Raw genomic sequence first — 22,605 nt, forward strand, 5'->3', positions numbered from 1 at the left:
TTCATAGACACCGATAAGACCTTTTTTGACAACACTCAGCATTTTTAAAATTACTTATCTAATATTTTTTTTCCTCACTAGACTGAAAGCTCTGTAAGTCTAAAACCAACTCTACTGCTCTATTCCAGCCACTAGGACACTGCTTGTATGTAGAAAGTCCCTAATAAATATTTATAGAGTTAATGACAGGTAGAAACTTATTGTTGAGAATAAAGTTGAACATACGGCATGGATCTTGATCAGGGGTTGGCAGACTGTGGCCTATGGGCCAGATCTGGCTGGCTGCTTGTTTTTGTAAAGTTTTATTGAATACAGTCATGCCCATTTGGTTATGTATTATTTATGGCTGCTTTTGCACTACTGTGGCAGAGTTGAGTAGTCGTGACAGAGACTGTATGCTCTGTAGAGCCTAAAATACTTACTGTATGGCCTTTTACAGAAAAAGTTTGCCAACCTCTGATCTAGATTATATAAAAATTGACCTAGATTGGTAATGGGGAGCCATCACAGGTTCTTAGGTAATTAAAGTGATGTTTTAGGAAGATCACTGTAGAAATAGTAAAAAGAACAGATTATAGGAGGTTGGAGGGAAAGGAAAGGTTTTGCTTTTTTAATAAAGCAAGTGTGACGTCTTTAGACAAGGATGGTTGGTTGCAGTGAGAGTTAGGGATGGCATTTTGAAGGAAAGACAAGGTTTCTCATCTTAGTGGGTCTGGGGACCGAAGGACATAAACAAAACATTGCATTTCTGGCTTTGCATTTTAGAAGCATGAAATATTCAGTGAGTTAGGGTCAGGGAAGAATTGAATGTGTTGGGTTGAAAGTGAAGGTGAGACTCTCAAGTGTTGTATTGGGGAATGTCCTCTGGGAGGATAGGCAGTCCAGGTCTGGGGTGAAAATGAGAATTCCAGAATAGAGAAGGTAGTTGAAGCTGTGAAAATCAAAAGCGAGAGCATACATAACCTTGTTGGACACTCATGTAGGGGAAAGGAAAAAGAAAAGACAGTAGGATCTTATAAAGGCATCTAGAAGTAGGAGGGGAAATAGACCAGTATGGCATCACAGAAGATGAAGAAGGAGAGGCTTCAGCACATTATCAATTCCAGGGTAATACCAATGCCAAAGAGAGATCAAGGAAGAAGACTGAAGATAAGGCCACCAGATATGCAAGAAGTAGTTCTTTAGAAACTTTTCAGAGGACTAATTATCAGTGGAATTGAGGTGGAAGCTAGATTATAGAGCCTTGTTAGAGAAATGAGTATCTAGAAGAACAGACTCACACAATCATAGAACAGCATTTGGTTACAAGAGGAAAAAGAATGGTTAACTTTCTGGAAGAAGTAAATGAAGGGAAGGTGTTTTGCTTTTGTTTTTTGAAGGTGGAAAAGTCAGAAACCTGTTTGATAGCAAGAGGAAAAAGGTCCTTTGAAAGGAGTGACTGAGTATGTTAGCAGGGGAGGGGTAATATTAACAGTAATGGAGGGCGTAGGATTTAGAGTATATACACGTGAAGTGATCTTGTTTAGCAAGGACCTTAGCCAATCTTAGAATAGTTAATGTTGGCATTGACCTTTTTGTTTACGAAACACTTTCAACATATGCAAGATATGGAACAATTTGGTGCTGTCTTATTTTCATTTTACAAATGAGGAAACTGAAAGAATAAATGGTTTACTCTTGGTGACTCAGCTGTAATAGTGGAACTTACTCTTAAACACATAGCTGTAGATCTTATGCTCCTTTTTACCAGAGCATTCTTTCTTACAGGGGAGGTGACTTAGGAAGTGAAGATGGGAGTACACAAAGGGCTCACACTAAATGGTCTCAGTTGTTTGTTAAGATATCTGGTGAGGTCAACACTACAAGTGTTGGGACTAGAAGGCAAAGAGGAATTGTGACTTAAAGGGAAAGGAAGACATCTAGAAGACGACTATGGAGATTATGCAAGAAAACTCAGGTTGAATTAAACGTCATGAATTTCAGGCAGGTCATTGTGGTGTGTTGTTCTTCTTCAGTGCTCTGTCACCTTGGAGCATAAGTGGAGAGAGCAAATTATAAGGACGAATGAAGATTATAGAGAGTATATATATGCATATATAAGTAAAATATTGACACTTGAGGTTCTTTTGGGAAATTTTGGGCTCTTTGAGCTATAATAGTATCATACTTCACCCAAAGAAGTCTAGTCTTGTCACTGCAGCAGTTTTTTTTCTTTTCATGAACTTTTGTTTTACTTTTTTACATTATGCCACCAATCCCATTTTATGCTTTAACTCTGGCTAAATAGTCATTGACGTGATGCAGTTAGGTTTTTCTGAATTATGACAGAGTGAATATTACATACAGCATTTGCCTGTACAGACTTACCCCAGGGATATTGTGGGTTCAGTTTCAGACCACTGCAATAAAGCAAATATTGCAATAAAGTGAGTCACATAAGTTGTTTGGTTTCCAAGTGTGTATAAAACTTATGTTTACACTATACTGTAGTCTTTTAAGTGTGCAATAGCATTATCTCTAAAGAAAAACAATGTACATACCTTAATTTAAAAATACTTTATTGTTAAAAAATGCCAAAACAATTACAATATTAACATCAAAGATCACTGATCACAGATTACTATAACAATACAATAATAATGAAAAAGTTTGAAGTGTTGCAAGAATTACCAAAATGTAGCACAGAGACATGAAGTGAGCAAATGTTGTTGGAAAAATGGTGCTGACAGATTGATTGACACAGGGTTGCCACAAACCTTCAGTTTGTAAAACACACAATATCTGGAAGCACAATAAAGTGAAGTGCAATAAAACAAGGTATGCCTAAACTGCCAACTAGACCACTGACCAGGTGTACTATGGATTTTGGTACAAATCATGATGTGAATGATTTTTTTCATTTGTATAGTTTCTTTAATTATCAATATTTTTGTTTTATCCATATTCTGAATGGAAATCATTTTCTAGGTGGATTGACTAGGTGAGACTTTAAAACGTCTCTCAAACAATAGCTGATATTTAGGTTGTTTTTATTTCATCATCAGGTTAAGAGAGACGAATCTGGAGCAATACATGTTACTAAGCAAAAGCATCTTCACCTATACTATGACCTCATCAACTTTACTGTGAGTATTATTGAAATGAAATATCCCCGTTCATTTTATGTAATTGGTTTGAGTCCATGTTGTATTAAGGCTACCAGGATTTCTGCCATAAATCATGACCTTTAGGATTATATAAAATGTGGACAGAAGTGAAGTCCTGGGCTTCCCTGTGGTGCAGTGGTTAAGAATCCGCCTGCCAATGCAGGGTACACGGGTTCGAGCTCTGGTCCAGGAAGATCCCACATGCTGCTGAGTGACTAAGCCCCTGTGCCACAACTACTGAGCCTGTGCTCCGCAACAAGAGAAGCCACCGCAATGAGAAGCCCGTGCACCGCAATAAAGAGTAGCCCCCACTCGCTGCAACTAGAGAAAGCCCGCGTGCAGCAACGAAGACCCAACGCAGCCAAAAGTAAATAATTTTTTAAAAAAAGTTAAATCCTGCTTGTACTGAATAAAGTCTGAGGCTGGTGTGATGCCACGTTATTTTTATTGCCTTTTAGCCTCATGTCCTGCTGAACACTGGCAGGATCAGTAAAAGTTTTCTTTAATGTCCTGATCAGCTCAAAAGGGAGATCAGAATCATTTCTTCAGGATCATTGCCAGGCTTTTTTTGTTAACACATTTTTGTACTTCTGAGTATGTCCTAATTGGTTCGGGAGTTCAGGAGCTATTCTTTATCTGTGGCTGAAAACTTTTCAGAGTTCTGTCTCTACTATGCATCTCAGTCCTGAGCAACTTTTGGTTTAAAAAAAAGATTATTTCTTTTTGCATCAGTTTTTATAATAGATGATTTATTAATTTATTTGCACATTGCCTTTCAATCTCATATACAGACTTGATTTAGAAATAATACTTTTTTTCATACACATTTCATGAAATAATTTTGTTCAACCTCTTCTCATGTGTATAAGGCATCAGTGTTTTTGTCAACAAGGGTTTCAACAAGAACCCCTTGTTGAAAATCATCTAACACAGTTTTCTAGAATTCATCATCATTGCTTCCATTTAAGATGTTTGAGATACAGCACTTTAAAAATCTGCATATGATTCTGTCCCTGGAAAAAATTTTCCCAACCACAGGTAGCCATTCTCCTAATAGTAGGACAGTTGGTGTTTTTCATTTGTCCTGTGGCTTATTCATGATGTGACCCCTAACTGCATTGCTTTGTAAATTACCTTTAAAAGGCTTGTTTACAATGTGTCAACACTTAAAATTGTAAGGATCTAATCCCAAGAATAATTGCTAATCCTGCTAACATTTTTTGTCATTCTTTCTCTTTTAACCAGGTGACCTTTGAAAACATCTAAAAACTAGCACTAAGTTTATACAGGGCTGAATAATGTGTCTTTCCTAAATGATACTTTGTTTCTCAAAGTAAAGTAAACAAGAGAGCACCTTACAAAAGCTCTTTGTAAATGATTTGAGTGTCAAACTCTGTTTCCTGAGGGACAGTGTTTTTTTTGAAAACCAAACCCTTCCTGTGTAACACAGGGTTAAAGTATATATTCAACATAGTTAAAAGAAAATTGATCCATTTTCAACTTGATTGTCTTTGATATGATATTATGCAAATAATTTCTGATAACATAGGAAGAGTTCATATAAATAAACCAAAATGAATACCAGAGAGAGAAAGTACAGGGGAAGTACTTTGTTCTGGTTAATTTAGAATTCTAATTGAACAGATTTTAAGACTTCATTTATTTCTTGGGAAGGGATTGAGATTTTTCAAAAAAATATTTTGGGGCTTCCCTCGTGGTGCAGTGGTTGAGAGTCCACCTGCCGATGTAGGGGACACGGGTTCGTGCCCCAGTCCGGGAAGATCCCACGTGCCACGGAGCGGCTGGGCCCGTGAGCCAAGGCCGCTGAGCCTGTGCTCCGCAACAGGAGAGGCCGCAACAGTGAGAGGCCCGCGTACCACCAAAAAAAAAAAAAAATTTTGAAAATAAGAAATCTTATATATAACCCAAGAAATTTATCAAAATGGTATCCTTCAGAAGATTTTAACATTATTATTGTTATTACTTTTAATATTATAATAGTACTAATTAAAGAATATTCAGAATATATAGAGAAATAGAAAGAGCAAAGAGCTCTGCCATAATTTGTAGGTATGTTTTAAAGGAAATATATATTTTAAATAGCTTGTATTTTTTTTTTTTTTTTTATGGTACGCAGGCCTCTCACTGTTGTGGCCTCTCCCCTTGCGGAGCACAGGCTCCAGACGCGCAGGTTCAGCGGCCATGCATGTGGGATCTTCCCGGACCGGGGCACGAACCCGTGTCCCCTGCATCGGCAGGCGGACTCTCAACCACTGCGCCACCAGGGAAGCCCAGCTTGTATTTTTAAATATGAATTACTTAAATGGTAACAATCATTCTTTGACCAGATAGGTTTATGAGGTTTCATTTGCCCTTTTGTTTGATTAATGTCAAAAACACTAGAAATGCAAAGTTGGTCACTTTGCTTAAGTCATTTTGCCGATGTACCTTTCAAAAACATTGATAAAAAACAGTATATCCCATAATATCTATTAGAGCTTTTAATTAGCCTTCTTTTACACTATGAGTCATTTTAACACCATCAAAACTCAGCTGTGCACTTGTCGTTCTCTGGGTTGTCACCGAGTAGTTCTTGCTGTGATTGTGGTGTCATCAAGTTATTAATTAAATGGATAAGGTCGTCAGTGTCATTTAAGTGAGTTGCCAAGCTCTTTTGCCCTGGATGATGGTGTGGATGGGCCTCACTTTTGTGTTGTTGTGTGCTTGAATTACAGTGGATAAACTCACGCACGATTGTGCTCTTGGACAGTGTAGAGAAGTTGCATGTGATTGATCGGCAAACTCAAGAGGAATTGGAAATGGTGGAGATCTCAGAAGTTCAGTTGGTCTATAATAGCAGCCATTTCAAATCTCTAGCCACTGGAGGAAACGTGAGCCAGGCACTGGTAAGGGTAATCCATTATCTTAGTATTGCTTTGATAAACTTGGTATTTTGTTGTTGTTTTGTTTTAGAAATAGGAATTCTGAGGAGTTATCTTTAAGTCTTGAGATTTTTTTTTTTAAAAGCCACTAACTAGGTTGAAGTGGATGTGAGTGTGTTTGTAAGTATTCAGGAATGTAAACTAGAACAATAATTCCTGTTGTCTTCTACTTGGAAATGTGACTAATTTAATACCAAAGAATTTTAACTTTCATACTGAAATAATGAAATGAAATTGAAAGTTCATGAGAAAGAAATTATAAAAGCAAGGTATTTTAGAAAGTTTATTATGTTGACAACAAGCCTGATAGATTTAAGGAATAAATGACTAGAGAGACAGGTAGCCTATAAGGCTTTGGAAATATTTGGGTGATTAGTAAAGGCTGGAACAGGTATGGAGGCTGTAGCCATTAAAAGGCAAAGATCGCTTTGAGAGAAAGAAAGATGATTCTGGAGGAATAGGAAATAAATGAAATGTAGGAGCCTGCAGAGTAGGAAGACACAAAAGTTATGATCTTAGTATTAATTTTACTATATTTTAAGCAATGACAATAATGGCCTTTAGCAGTTTACACAGGTAGTTTACAGTTAAATTACTTTGAATTGTGATCTTATGTTTCCTAAGCCAATAATCTTTAAGCAGGAAATTTAGACTTTTTGAGTCTTCTCTGGATAATTTCTTGAAAAAAGTAGTAATGAAGGTCATATATAATGAGTGTCTGCAGTATAATATCTAGCCATTACTCAAATCTCCCTGAGATATTAGAGCATAAATATATGTGAAAGGGTCTTCCATATATATTTTCAGAATTTAGAAACCAGGAAAATCCAGGAGAAGAAATGGTAATGCAGTAGAATTCACTAAAGTAAGAGTAATTATTGTCCCACACTTAGATATTTTCTTTTGTCTGAATGGTTATTAAAAATACTGATAGACTTTGAACTTGCACTTTCAGCCAAGATGGAATAATGGGGACTGGATTTACTCTCCTGTCTGGAAAAAAATCAGGAAAAAACCCCCAAAACAAAAAACAATAGTTTTCAAGATATTAGTGAACTTGAAGATAGAGCAATAGAATCTATCCAAAATGAAGTACAGAGAAAAAATTTAAAAAACACTAGTATTAGTGACTGCAGTGAGACAGCACCACTTAGCCTAATAAATGTGTAGTTGAAATCTCTGAAGGAGAGGAGGGAAAATAATTTAAAGAAATAATGGTCAAAAACTTTCCTAAACTATAAACACAGAATTGCAAGAAGCTCAGTGAACCCAAGCACAAGTAAAATAAACATAGATTGATCCAAATGAATTGGAAAGAGGAAAATATTAAAGCAGGCAGAGTAAAAAGACACATTAAATGCAGAGGAGCAACAACAAGTGTGAGAGCAGATTTCTCATCAGAAACAAACTGCAGCAGTCTCCAAAGAAGATATACAAATGGCCAATAAACAGATGACAAGATGCTCAGCATCATTAATCATTAGGGAAATGCAAATCAAAATCACAGTGAGATATCATTTCATGCCCACTAGGATGGCTATAATCAAAAACACAGACAATAACAAATGTTGATTAGGATGCAGAAATATTGGAACTCTCGTACTTTCCTTGTGGGTTATGGTGCAGCCACTGTGGAAAACATTTTGGCAGTTCCTCAAAATATTAAACATAAAGATTCCATATGACTGAGCGATTCTACTCCTAGGTAGCTACTCAAGTGAAACGAAAACATATCTCTGCATAAACACTTGTACACAAATGTTCATAGCAACGTTATTCTTAATAGCTAAAAAGTCAAAACAGTGAAAATGTCCACTAGCTGATAGATAAACAAAATGTGGCATATCTGCGTAATAGAATGCTGTTCCTCAATAAAAAAGATGAACTGTTGACACATGCTACAACATGGATGAACCTCAAAAATACTGTGTTAAGTGAAAGAAGCCATATGGAAAGACCATATACTCTTTGATTATATTTATATGAAATGTCCAGAAAAGGCAGGTTTAGAGAGCCAGATGTGGATTAGTGGGGCTGGGACCAGGAGTAGGAATGAGGGTTGACTGGAAATAGGTAAAAGGTATCTCTGTGGAGTGATGGAAATGTTCTAAAACTGGATTTTGGTGATGGTCGAACAACTGTACATTTACTGAAAATTATTGTATACTTAGTGAGTGAATTTTATGGTATGTAAATTGTACCTTAATACTGTCATTTAACAAGAGCAGTTGACTGTTTAAAACAAAAGGAATGTTTATGATATGTAGAAGTAATAGTGTGACGAAAATAGTACATAACAGCAGGGAATGTGGGGAAGGAAGTATATTATTGTAAGGCTGTTAACATTATACATCAAATAGTACAATATTATGTAAATGTAGACTGACAGTTAAAGCTGCATATTGTAAACACTAGAGCAGTCACTGAAAAAGAAGTATACCTTTATAAGTCACTGGTAGCAACAAAATGGAATGTTAAAAAATATTAAATTCAACAAAGCATAAAAAAAGAAGAGGTAATACGAGTAGAAAACAATAAGATAATCTAAACCCAACTATATCAATAATTATAGGAAATGGAAGTAGTCTAAACATTTCAGTTAAAAGGCAAGAATTGTCAGACTGGATAAAAAAAGCAAGAACCAACTATATGCTGTCTACAAAAAGTTCATATTAAATACAAAGACACAGACAAGTTAAAAGTAAGGGGAAGGAAAAAGACATATCATGCAAACACTAATCATTAGAATGGCTATTTTAATATCAGATTAAGTAGATTTCAGAGTAGAGAATATTGTCAGAGATAAAGAGAAATTTCAAATTGATAAAGTGTTAATTTGTCAAGAAGGCATAACAATCTTAAAGGTTTAAGCACCCAATAACAGACCTTCAAAATATATGAAACTAAAACTAACAGATCTAAAAGGAGAAACAGACAAGTCCACAATTAGAGTTTGCAAATTTCAAAACTCCTTTATCAGTAAGTAATAGAATTAGTAGACAAAACCATCAAGGGTATAGAAGGCAAAAAAATCATTGACCAACTTGACTTAACTGACATTTATAGAATATTCCACCCAATGAAAGCAAATTACAAACTTTTTCAAGTGCACATGGAGCGTCCAATAGATTGTATGCTAGGCCATAAAACAAACTACAGCAAATTGTTGAAGGAATCATCAGGGTAAATCTGGAGAAAACCCAAATATTTGGAAACTAAGTAACACTTTTATAAATAACCTATGAGTCAAAGAAGAAATCTCAAAGGAAATTAGAATATATTTTGAACTAAACGAAAGTGAAAATACAGCATATCAAACAGCTGTGGTCTCAAACAGCTCATACCGCTCAATATCAAAAAAACGAACAACCCAATCAAAAAATGGGCAGAAGATCTAAAAAGGCATTTCTCCAAAGAAGACATACAGATGGGCAATAGGCACATGAAAAGATGCTCAACATTGCTAATTATTAGAGAAATGCAAATCAAAACTACAATGAGGTGTCACCTCACACCTGTCAGAATGGCCATCATCAAAACCACTACAAATAATAAATGATGGAGAGGGTGGGAAGAAAAAGGAACCTTCCTGCACTGTTTGTGGGAATGTAAATTGGCACAGCTACAGGATGGAGGTTCCTTAAAAAACTAAAAATAGAATTACCATATGATCCAATGATCCCACTCCTGGGCATATATCTGGACAAAACTATAATTCAAAAAGATACATGCACCCTAATGTTCATAGAAGCACTATTTATAATATCCAAGACATGGAAGCAACCTAAATGTCCATCGACAGATGAATGGGTAAGGAAGATGTGGTATATACATGGAATATTACCCAGCCATAAAAAGAATGAAATAATGAAATAATGCAGCAACATGGATGGACCTAGAGATTATCATACTGACTGAAGTAAACCAGAGAAAGGCAGATATCATGATATCACTTGTATGTGGAATCTAAACAAATGATACAAATGAACTTATTTATAAGACAGACTCATAGACATACAAAACAAACTTAATGGTTACCAAAGGGGAAAGAGGGGGACGGATAATTAGGAGTTTGGGATTAACATATAAACACTACCATATGTAAAATAGATAATGAACAAGGACCTACTGTATAGCACAGGGAACTATACTCAATATCTTTTAATAATCTATAAGGGAAAGGAATCTGAAAAAGAATATATATATATGTATAACTGAATCACTTTGCTGTATACTTGAAACTAACGCAACATTGTAAATCAGCTGTATTTCAGAAAAAAATTGTGGTCTATAATTAAATTAATTTTGAGGGTGTGGGACTTCCCTGGTGGTGCCGTGGTTAAGAACCCTCCTGCCAATGCAGGGGACACGGGTTCCATCCCCGGTCAGGGAAAATCCCACATGCCATGGAGCAACTAAGCCTGTGCGCCCTAGAGCCCGCGTGCTGCAACCAGTGAAGCCTGTGCGCCTAGAGCCTGTGCTCCACAACAAGAGAAGCCACTGCAATGAGAAGCCCGTGCACCGCAACGAAGAGTAGACCCTGTTCGCCGCAAGTAGAGAAAGTCCACGCGCAGCAACGAAGACTCAACGCAGCCAAAAATAAAATAAATAAATTTAAAAAAAAGAAAAAAATTTGAGGGTAATTTGTAACGTTAAATACATTAGAAAAAAAGATCTCAAATCAATTATCTAGGGTTCTAGCTAAGGAAATAGAGAAGAGCAAATAAACTTGAAGTAGATAAAAGGAAGAAATAATAAAGATGAACATATATCAGTTAAGTAGGAAATGGACAAAGAATAGAGAAAATCAAAGAAAATACATTTTCTTCTTTAAAAGATACATAAAATTGATAAACCTCCAGTGAGACTAATCCAGAGAAAGAGAAGACACAATTACTGATATCAGGAATGAGAGAGGTGCGGTTACTATGGAGTCTAAAGATATTAAAAAAATAATATGAATAACTTTATGCCAATAAATTAAACAATTTTGGATGAAATGGAAAAATTCTTTGGAAGGCACAAATTACCAAAGCTGACTCAAGAAGTGAAAATCTAAGTGGTTGTACTTCTGTGTGGCTGTACATTAACTTGATTTCCTAAAAGAAAGTCCAGGCTCAGATAGCTACACTAGTGAAGTCTATTATATTCAAGGAAAAAAATATCAATTTTACACAAAAATCTTTTTAAAAATAGAGAAAAAGAGAGCACGTAATTCTTTTTATGACACCAGCTTACCTCTGATAATAAAACCGACGACTTACAATAAAGAATGTTGTAGACCAATGACCTCATGAGCAGAGAAGCAAAAATCCTTAAAATAGTAGCAGATAGAAACCAGCAATGTATAAAAAGAGTAATTATGGTCAAATGGTGTTTATCCAAGTCATGCCAGGCTGGTTTAACATTTAAAAGTCAATGTAGGGACTTCCCTGGTGGCGCAGTGGTTAAGAATCTGCCTGCCAATGCAGGGGACACGGGTTTGAGCCCTGATCCGGGAAGATCTCACGTGCCACAGAGCAGCTAAGCCCATGTGCCACAACTACTGAGCCTGGGCTCTAGAGCTTGCAAGCCACAACAACTGAGCCCATGTGCCACAACTACTGAGGCCTGTGCGCCTAGAGCCAGTGCTGCAGAATAAGAGAAGCCACCGCAATGAGAAGCCCGCACACTGCAATGAAGAGTAGCCCCCATTCACCACAACTAGAGAAAGCCCGTGCACAGCAATGGAGACCCAATGCAGCCAAAAATAAATAAATAATTTATTTAAAAAAAACGTGTAATTCACTGATTTAGTTTATTGTAAAAGGAAGGTCATAATACCATCTCAAAAGATGTAGAAAAGCATTTCACAAAATTCTGTATCCCTGATAAAATTCTTAGCAAACTAGGAATAGAAGGGAACTTCTTCAGCCTGATAATAAAGAGCATCTACAAAAATCCTACCGCTAACGTCATACTTAAAGTGGTACTACCAGAAAACCAAACCAAACAACAACCAAAAAAACCCTGATTCTGATCTTCTAGAGGAAATACAGAAGCAGAGGAACATGTTAAAAGATTCCATGGGGATGCCATTAGCAAAATCCAGATAGTAGGAAACTATGGAATAAGTGTGCCAGCGTCTTCAACAAATAAACTTCAAGGAAAATAAAGGACCGTGAGAGATAGAGGCAAACTCTGTAGATTAAAAGAGACTTAAGAGATGCATCAGCCAGCTTCAGTGTGTGGCCCTTATTTGGGTCTTGATTTAAACAAATGAAATGTAGAAACAAAACAAAGAACAGAAACCTCAATAACATTTGACATTTATGAGAGAATTTGAAATCCAAACACTGATCAGATATTTGACATGGAGGAGTGATTGTTAATTTTTGAAAGCCTGTCAATGAAATTGTGTGGTTATGTTAGAAAGGATTTATTTATTGTGCATATACTGAATTTTTGTAAATGAGATGTTCAAGATCTGAGATTTACTTCAGAATTTTTACTGTGTTATAGGGGAGTCAGTGGGAATATAGATGAAACAAGATTGGTGTGAAGTGATAATTAATGAAGCTGGTTACTGGATACATTGAGTTCATTATTTTATTCTCTCTACCTTTGTATATATTTTAAAATTTTCATGATAAAAAGTTAAGAAAAATTACTAGTTATCAGTATTGATCACTTACATATTTTAGGAGATTTATAAATATTAATGTATTTAAGCCTCCCAGAAACTGCATGGTTTTCAAAGATGGAAAAATGTAATTGTCAGAAGTTTGAAACTTGTTTAAACTCTGTCACCTATTGGGTGACAGAGCCAAAATTTGCAACCAGATTTATCAGACAGTAGGTTTCGTTTCTATTTTGCTGGGCTGTGCTGACTTTCATATACTACGCTGTTTATCTTCCTGTTTCCTCTTGTGTTTTTTGTTGATATTTATTTCAAAGAACTTGGAGGTACCATTTCAATTAGCCCTGTTCTTTGCCAGAAGCAGTGACTACCTGTCATCCAGTAGTGGGCAGGTTGCAACAATTTTGCTTCAGATTTAGAAGTTGGCATGTTCTTCCCTTTACACATTACTCTGAAAAATAAAGAGACCGTATATAAGCAGAGAATTACTTTTTGCACTTTGTCCTTCATGCCACTTCCACTGACAGACTGGCACTTGACTGACATTTTTCCCCCCACTCACTTATGGGATGAAACCATGTTGTCTCTGTAATCCACAGTCTTTAAAACTTGAGACTCCTAATGCATGTAATTTTTACCTTTAAATTTTTTTTTTTTTAGGCTTTGGTTGGAGAGAAGGCTTGTTATCAATCCATCAGTAGCTATGGTGGTCAGATCTTTTATTTGGGGACAAAAGTAAGTTCTTCCACTCTGTGACTTGGTGTGCATTTGTGTCAGGTTAGTAGGGGCTGAAGGAGGTTGCTGGTAAAGAGGGCAGTGCATTACAGAATGAATACTGATTAGCAGTAATCGAAAACTTTTAGGGGTTAGATGATTTTTAATTAATTTTTTTAAGATTGCCCTTTTATTTCATTATAGGTTATTATAAGATGTTGAATATAGTTCTCTGTGCTTTACAACTAATTAATTTATTTCCTCTACTTTTAGACATACTGTATTTTTACTTTTGTTTAGGTTCTGGTTTTCTTTGTTCAGAGGGATACTTTCATAATGTTCCTTCACATTTATGTTTTCATGACCAGGAAGATACCTTATCATTAATATTTGACATGTAATTAAGATGTCCTTTAGCTTAGATCATCTTAGGGTATATTAAAACGCTTTGAGACATTTGACTTAGAATAGGAACTTTTTGTATGTCAATTTGTTCCTGTGGGGTTTTTTTTTTTAAACTTAACATGGAGGGCTTCCCTGGTGGCACAGTGGTTAAGAATCCGCCTGCCAATGCAGAGGACACAGGTTTGAGCCCTGGTGCAGGAAGATCCCACATGCCGCAGAGCAACTAAGCCCATGCGCCACAACTACTGAGCCTGCGCTCTAGAGCCCATGAGCCACAGCTACTGAGCCTGCGTTCTAGAGCCTGTGCTCCGCAACAAGAGAAGCCACCACAATGAGAAGCCCACACACCGCAACGAAGAGTATCTCCTGCTCTCCATGACTAGAGGAAGCCCGTGCACAGCAACGAAGACCCAATGCAGCCACAAATAAATAAATAAATTAAAAAAAAAACTTAGCATGGAGAAACATGTTGGGAGATTGGACTTTCCTTCTTCCTTGTCCGTGGAATTAACTCCCCTTCTTGGACTGTAGACTTACTGACCTTTAAATGTTTGATTTACTCTTTAACGTGGGCCCTTGAAGACCCTTTAGTAAATACTTTTAACTGTAGTATGAAATGTTTTTACTTAAAGAGATGTAAAATGAGATGTAGGACTGAGACAAATGTGTCTCTCAAACAAATCTGTTAAAGATGATAATTTTAATTTCCATCTCTTTGTTTTCCAGTCTGTTTATGTGATGATGCTGAGGAGCTGGAGAGAGGTGAGTTCAAAGTAATTTTATATGTTAGCACTATTGAATTGAGAGCATCTTAACATTTTTTGTTCTGACTTTGCAGAAAAAGAGTATTTGGATTTGTGCTTTTTAATTTCAGAAGTGTACATCAAAACCATTGTAACTATCATATACTTGATTTGATAAAACTGACTATAACTAATGATAAGGTTTGGCTGCATATATCAGAAAATTCAAAAGACCAGTGATGTAAAAGAACTCTCTCTCATGTAAAAGCAATCTGGAGGTAGGCAGTCTGTGGCTAGTATGGCAACTCCGTGGTCTTTGGCATACTACCCTGTTGTGCCATCCTTGTGTGTGGATTCTAGTCTCAAGGTCATTTCATGTTCCAATATGACTGCTGGAGTTCCAGCTTTTAAATCCACATTCCAGGAAGGAGGAAAGAGAAGAGAAGGCTGGCTCCGGCCTTTTAAGGTGACATCCCAGAAAGGTCCAGATAGCACTTCCACTTATCATTGGCCAGAACTTAGTCACATGGCCCCAAGTGGCTACAAGGGAGTCTTAAAAATGTCCTTTAGCTGGTTTATTGCTGTCTCAAATAAACTTGGGATTTGTTACGAAAGAGGAGGGAGTGAATGAATGTTGTGATAACTAGCTGTTTCTGCTACAGTGACATTCTAGCTGTTTCCTCTTTTTATATTTAGGCCTTGTGGCTGCTTATACTAGCCTATACAGTCACTGTACTATCCAGTGCTTTAAGAAATTGTTTTTCTTGGAAATAAGATATTCACATGGTTATTGGAATAATTTTAGCTACTAAGCAGCAACTTCTGGTAAGATATTAGGTTGAATAGGAATGCTGACTGGTGATTGGTCAGACAGAGGGGTCTGTCTTCTCTCATTTATTCATTTTAGAGAGTGGATCACCTCCTGAAACAAGACTGTCTTACAGAAGCCTTGGCTCTTGCATGGTCTTTCCATGAAGGAAAAGCAAAAGCAGTAGTGGGTAAGTTAACAGAACACCGGTATAGTAGGTGTTGTTTTTCTGGAGCAGAGAAAATGAATAATACTAATCACTTCCAGAACACTTCTGACTTAGTGTTCAAGTGTTTTATAAGCAAGATGTTATCAAACCTTACAGACTTTCAGTGAAAAAGGTTAATGACGAATACAGGATATAGAATTTTAGATGTCACTTTTAAAATTCATTTCATAAGGAAAATTTATTATTAGAACAAAAGGGAAGTACACTGATAAGCTGTCTGGTCCAATAGATGGGAGGTGTACCTGTTATGGCATATTATCCAACATTCTGATACCTAAGGATTGTTATATCTACTGTTAGCATAGGTTATCAGTAGAAGACCAGGGCAGTTTCATCCTGAAGATATGGATTAACTTTGTATTTACGCTGGATTTTGCTTCTCTGCAGGATTATCAGGGGATGCCAGTAAGAGAAAGGCTGTTGTTGCAGATCGGGTGAGTATTTTAATAGGGTCTTTACTGGGGTACAGTGCAGATTGCCTTTGGTATTTGCTAATAATCTTGGGCGTGATTAGGTAAATGACTATAGTTAAGAAGAGAGTGTATAAAGAAAACAAGTCAGATTGTAATTCCTTGGTGTTATCTTGAGTGCTTTTTAAATTCCTTCTTATCACCCTTTCTTTTTTCCCTTGCTCACTCTCATGAAAATTATAGATAGTAAAATAGCCAAAAGACAGCGGACAGTAGGAGGAGTAAAAAACCCAGGGATCTGGGTTATCTCTGAACCTAATTATAGTTCATAGAAAGTTGAGATTTGTTGGTCTTTATAAACTGATTAGTAATAATGAGAAATACTATATGTGGAAGTGTTTGTGTTGCCTGAGGGAGCAGAGAGGCCTGATGTTTATTATCATTATTAATTAGTATTAATATGGTTAATGTTAATATTTAACACTAGCTTTGTTTTCCTAGTCTAGACTTGCTTGAATTCATTTACTATAGTCATTCCTTCCCCTTTTTATTGTACAAATGCATTGGTAAAAATTAGATTCCAAATTAGTATAAACATTTAGAAAACATACACAGAAGTTGGTCAATCCTGAGACTTATAAGTGATTTTCTCAGTATCTGGTAAAAAAGTATTGGCTATCTGTGTTCTTTAGGGAAAGACATATGCAGAGGATAACTGAAGAGCTAAACTTCAACTTTTTACTTCCTGAGCAATATATATACTAATGAGGTCTGGAACCTGGAGGTATTTATTAGGAAAGATTAGCAAATTGGTACTAACCCTGAGGCTGAGAGAAATTAGGCTGGGGTTAAAAAAACTGAGAAATAAAGTCACTAAAATTTTAAATTATATTTTTAATATAATAGCAAAGCCTGATTCTGTATTATTTAAGAAGATCACATATACTAAGTATTGAAAAACTTTAGAGACATACTTTAGTTTATATACAAAGCTGTTTTCCTTACAGATGGTGGAAATCCTGTTCCATTATGCAGATCGAGCTCTAAAAAAGTGCCCAGACCAGGGAAAAATCCAAGTGATGGAGCAGCATTTTCAGGTACACCTCTGCAAGTGCTTCTAATAGACATTGCTATGAATAGGTCTAGTACTACTGCTGTGATATTTTATGAGAATGGGACTTTCATGTTTTGGTTAAACATTTTTCAGTGTTCAGAGCTTTATTACAGGGTTTGTGGAGCATTCTCAGTGATTGAATTTTGAGGTAACAGGTGTACAGACACATGGGAACAGATGAGTAAAATGTTGTGGGTTGTTAGTGCTTAGGCACTTGGTGCTGCATGGAAGGAAAGAAGGTACGTATGAGGGTACATACACCTTACACCTTGCTGATGACTAACACTTATGTTAACTAGGCTAGTTGGAGAAGAAGTGTACTACCAAGGTTTAAATTTAATTCTCCTAGGAGCACCTGTGATTCAAGATTAGATACGTTGCCAAAAAAAAATTATGATCTCTTAAATATACTGATGAACGACCTTTAGTTTCTCTTGAAACTCAGTGAAAATGGAAGTCAAGGAATGACTTAAAGACCTGCACAGTGCTTATTATGAGAGTTTCACCATTTGCAGTGATCTCAAAATATATTTGTTGCAAATCTGTGTCTTCTTTCCCATTCTGAGGGCTCCCTCCCTTCCCCCTGCCTCCTCTTTTAACAAACATTTGAGGGTCTGATACGGGGGTCAGCAAACATTTTCTGAGAAGGGCTAGATGGAAAATTTAGGCTTTGTGGGGTATATATGGACTCTGTCACATATTCCTCAGTGAATTTTTATTTGTTTGTTTTTAAACAACCCTTTAAAAATGTAAAAACCATTCTTAGCTGTGAGCCATTCAGAAACAGGCTGTGGGAGGACTTGGCCCATGGGTCAAAGGATGAAGCCTCTGGTCTAACATGTACTAAGCACTGGGCGGTAGTGTGTAAAAGGTAAGTAGTCCTTGCTATCTTAAAGTTGACAATCTAGTCAAAATAACTTTTCTTGTGTACATTAATGGAAATGTTTAAAAGAAATCTAGGGTTTTGGAGTTCTGAGGAGCAGACACAGCTCATATCTTTTTTATATCTCCATTTGCTGCTGTTAACTTTGGAAGACAAGGATAGATGTGGCAATTAACAGTTGGAGGGTATCAAAACAGGATTTGGTTTCCTGAACTGTACTCTTTAATGCTGCAGTAGTGGGCTTCTGGCAGAGTAACTTGTACTGCCTTTTGGCTAGAGGCTTATTACATTTGTCAGTAAAGAGGAGAAAGAAGCCTATATAAGATTATAAAAATAGATAGCTTAGGAGAGGAAAACATATGGCAGAAAGAAGGCATTTGGGGACAAAACTGTTTGGGAACAGTACCTTGTATATATATGATTTTGTATATTAATGCAGTATATATAGAAAAGAAAACTTAGTATTCTAACCAGAAGGTATCTGTTACCAAGAGGTGGTAAGATAGTACTCATGTAAGAACTCTGGTCGTTGGAAGATGTACTTTGTTGAAAAGAAACATCCAATAGGGAACGCTAGGAGGGGCTAATGAGGGGTGTGTGTGTGCGCGTGTGCGCATGTACACATAAGATGGAAACCACCTTGCTGGGGAAGAATATGGTAGAGAGCTATAAAAGAAGAAAGGAACAAAAGTGATATTCTGATGGAGAGATATGAAAGAATCTCAGCATAAGATTGTAAAATTTACTGAGAAACAAACTGTAGTAGAAATGTGTTCTTTAACCACCTAGATATTTTTCAGAAGTTTCATTCTGCTAAAAAGAGTATCTGATAACATTTTTAATTTATTAATCATTTAGTCTCATAGGTGGTAAAGGAAACGATGGTGGGAACCATTATCCTGAATTTACTTTTTCCCAATGATTGGGAAAATAGAAGGGATAGATTATTGATAGGAAAATTATCATTTATTTTAAAGTTTGTAATAATGATGAAAAAATAACATTTGTGAATCCTGTGTTTTAGAAAGCAGATATTTTAGGGAAAAAAATATGGGCACAGTCTCATGGTTATAGGCTCCAAAATAATAATAGGTTCACAAAGAACAGGAAATTCTTAAATTCTGATGTAATAACCACAAACAATTCAAAGAGAAAGGAAATGGGGAGGAATGTTGAGAGAAGTATCTGTCTACAAAACACAGAACAGCTACCAGAGTTGGATAGAGGCAGATAACCAAAGATATTTGCCAAAAGCATCAAGAATCTATCCGACTGTCAGAAAAGAGGCTGGTCTGGTGCAGATTGTGCCTACCAAAATGCTAAGGGGCATGAAGGAGGGCTTTTGGCAAAGGTTCACTGAATACGTATATTATGTGCCAAGTGCTACGTGATGGGTGTGACATGTTCATTTTTTTTTAACATCTTTATTGGAGTATAATTGCTTTACAATTATAGTGTGTGTTAGTTTCTGCTTTACAACAAAATGAATTTTGTTTTACAACAAAATTTCTGCTTTACAACAAATTATAGTATGTGTTAGTTTCTGCTTTACAACAAAATGAATCAGTTATATATATACATATGTTCCTATATCTCTTCCCTCTTGTGTCTCCATCCCTCCCACCCTCCCTATCCCACCCCTCCAGGTGATCACAAAGCACCGAGCTGATCTCCCTGTGCTATGCAGCTGCTTCCCACTAGCTATCTACCTTACGTTTGGTAGTGTATATATGTCCATGCCACTCTCTTGCTTTGTCACAGCTTACCCTTCCCCCTCCCCATATCCTCAAGTCCATTCTCTAGTAGGTCTGTGTCTTTATTCCTGTCTTACCCCTAGGTTCTTAATGACTTTTTTTTTTTTTAGATTCCATATATATGTGTTAGCATATGGTATTTGTCTTTCTCTTTCTGACTTACTTCACTCTGTATGACAGACTCTAGGTCCATCCACCTCACTACAAATAACTCAATTTCGTTTCTTTTTATGGCTGAGTAATATTCCATTGTATATATGTGCCACATCTTCTTTATCCATTCATCAGATGATGGACACTTAGGTTGTTTCCGTCTCCGGGCTATTGTAAACAGAGCTGCAATGAACATTTTGGTACATGACTCTTTTTGAATTATGGTTTTCTCAGGGTATATGCCCAGTAGTGGGATTGCTGGGTCATATGGTAGTTCTATTTGTAGTTTTTTAAGGAACCTCTATACTGTTCTCCACAGTGGCTGTATCAATTTACATCATTCCCACCAATAGTGCAAGAGGGTTCCCTTTTCTCCACACCCTCTCCAGCATTTATTGTTTCTAGTTTTTTTGTTTGTTTGTTTGTTTCTAGTTTTTTGATGATGGCCATTCTGACTGGTGTGAGATGATATCTCATTGTAGTTTTGATTTGCATATCTCTAATGATTAATGATGTTAAGCATTCTTTCATGTGCTTCTTGGCCATCTGTATGTCTTCTTTGAAGAAATGTCTATTTAGGTCTTCTGCCCATTTTTGGATTGGGTTGTTTGTTTATTTGTTATTATGCTGCATGAGCTGCTTATAAATTTTGGAGATTAATCCTTTGTCAGTTGCTTCATTTGCAAATATTTTCTCCCATTCTGAGGGTTGTCTTTTAGTCTTGTTTATGGTTTCCTTTGCTGTGCAAAAGCTTTGAAGTTTCATTAGGTCCCTCCCATTTGTTTATTTTTGTTTTTATTTCCATGTCTCTAGGAGGTGGGTCAAAAAGGATCTTGCTGTGATTTATGTCATAGAGTGTCCTGCCTATGTTTTCCTCTAAGAGTTTGATAGTTTCTGGCCTTACATTTAGGTCTTTAATCCATTTTGAGTTTATTTTTGTGTATGGTGTTAGGGAGTGATCTAATCTCATACTTTTACATGTACCTGTCCAGTTTTCCCAGCACCACTTATTGAAGAGGCTGTCCTTTCTCCACTGTACATTCCTGCCTCCTTTATCAAAGATAAGGTGACCATATGTGTGTGGGTTTATCTCTGGGCTTTCTATCCTGTTCCATTGATCTATCTTTCCGTCTTGGTGCCAGTACCATACTATCTTGATTACTGTAGCTTTGTAGTATAGTCTGAAGTCAGAGAGCCCGATTCCTCCAGCTCCGTTTTTCGTTCTCAAGATTGCCTTGGCTATTCGGGGTCTTTTGTGTTTCCATACAAATTGTGAAATTTTTTGTTCTAGTTCTGTGAAAAATGCCAGTGGTAGTTTGATAGGGATTGCATTGAATCTGTAGATTGCTTTGGGTAGTAGAGTCATTTTCACAATATTGATTCTTCCAATCCAAAAACATGGTATATCTCTCCATCTATTTGTATCGTCTTTATTTATTTCATCATTGTCTTATAATTTTCTGCATACAGGTCTTTTGTCTCCTTAGATAGGTTTATTCCTAGATATATTATTCTTTTTGTTGCAATGGTAAATGGGAGTGTTTTCTCGATTTCACTTTCAGATCTTTCATCATTAGAGTATAGGAATGCCAGAGATTTCTGTGCATTAATTTTGTATCCTGCTACTTTACCAAATTCATTGATTAGCTCTAGTAGTGTTCTGGTAGCATCTTTAGGATTCTCTATGTATAGTATCATGTCATCTGCAGTGACAGCTTTACTTCTTCTTTTCTGATTTGGATTCCTTTTATTTCCTTTTCTTCTCTGATTGCTGGGGCTAAAACTTCCAAAACTGTGTTGAATAAGAGTGGTGAGAGTGGGCAACCTTGTCTCGTTCCTGATCTTAGTGGAAATGCTTTCAGATTTTCACCATTGAGGACGATGTTGGCTGTGGGTTTGTCGTATATGGCCTTTATTATATTGAGGAAAGTTCCCTCTATGCCTAATTTCTGGAGGGTTATTTTCATAAATGGGTGTTGAATTTTGTCGAAAGCTTTCTCTGCATCTATTGAGATGATCATTTGGTTTTTCTCCTTCAGTTTGTTAATATGGTGTATCACGTTGATTGATTTGCGTATATTGAAGAATCCTTGCATTCCTGGAATAAACCCCACTTGATCATGGTGTATGATCCTTTTAATGTGCTGTTGGATTCTGTTTGCTAGTATTTTGTTGAGGATTTTTGCATCTATGTTCATCAGTGATATTGGCCATAGTTTTATTTCTTTGTGACATCTTTGTCTGGTTTTGGTATCAGGGTGATGGTGGCTTCGTAGTATGAGTTTGGGAGTGTTCCTCCCTGTGCTGTATTTTGGAAGAGTTTGAGAAGGATAGGTGTTAGCACTTCTCTAAACGTTTGATAGAATCCGCCTGTGAAGCCATCTGGTCCTGGGCTTTTGTTTGTTGGAAGATTTTTAATTACGGTTTCAATTTCAGTGCTTGTGATTGCTCTGTTCATGTTTTCTATTTCTTCCTGATTCAGTCTCGGCAGGTTGTGCATTTCTAAGAATTTATCCATTTCTTCCAGGTTGTCCATTTTATTGGCATGTAATTGCTTGTAGTAATCTCTCATGATCTTTTGTATTTCTGCAGTGTCAGTTGTTACTTCTCCTTTTTCATTTCTAATTCTATTGATTTGAGTCTTCTCCCTTTTTTTCTTGATGAGTCTGGCTAATGGTTTATCTG

At 36.5% G+C, this 22,605-nt stretch overlaps 1 protein-coding gene across 3 annotated transcripts in view; it reads left to right on the forward strand.

Moving 5' to 3' along the window:
* Positions 1 to 22,605, forward strand: part of VPS8 (VPS8 subunit of CORVET complex) — a 300,917-nt gene that overhangs the window by 40,063 nt on the left and 238,249 nt on the right. For all 3 annotated transcript variants that reach the window (XM_065876043.1, XM_065876044.1, XM_065876045.1), the window contains 7 exons: positions 3,045 to 3,125; positions 5,882 to 6,052; positions 13,368 to 13,442; positions 14,553 to 14,588; positions 15,477 to 15,567; positions 15,994 to 16,040; positions 17,024 to 17,113. In XM_065876043.1, the coding sequence (XP_065732115.1) occupies positions 3,045 to 3,125; positions 5,882 to 6,052; positions 13,368 to 13,442; positions 14,553 to 14,588; positions 15,477 to 15,567; positions 15,994 to 16,040; positions 17,024 to 17,113 (591 nt within the window). The remainder of the gene's footprint in view (positions 1 to 3,044; positions 3,126 to 5,881; positions 6,053 to 13,367; positions 13,443 to 14,552; positions 14,589 to 15,476; positions 15,568 to 15,993; positions 16,041 to 17,023; positions 17,114 to 22,605) is intronic.

The sequence above is a fragment of the Phocoena phocoena genome, chromosome 4, assembly GCF_963924675.1.
Source record: "Phocoena phocoena chromosome 4, mPhoPho1.1, whole genome shotgun sequence".
NCBI classification, from domain to species: Eukaryota; Metazoa; Chordata; class Mammalia; order Artiodactyla; family Phocoenidae; genus Phocoena; species Phocoena phocoena.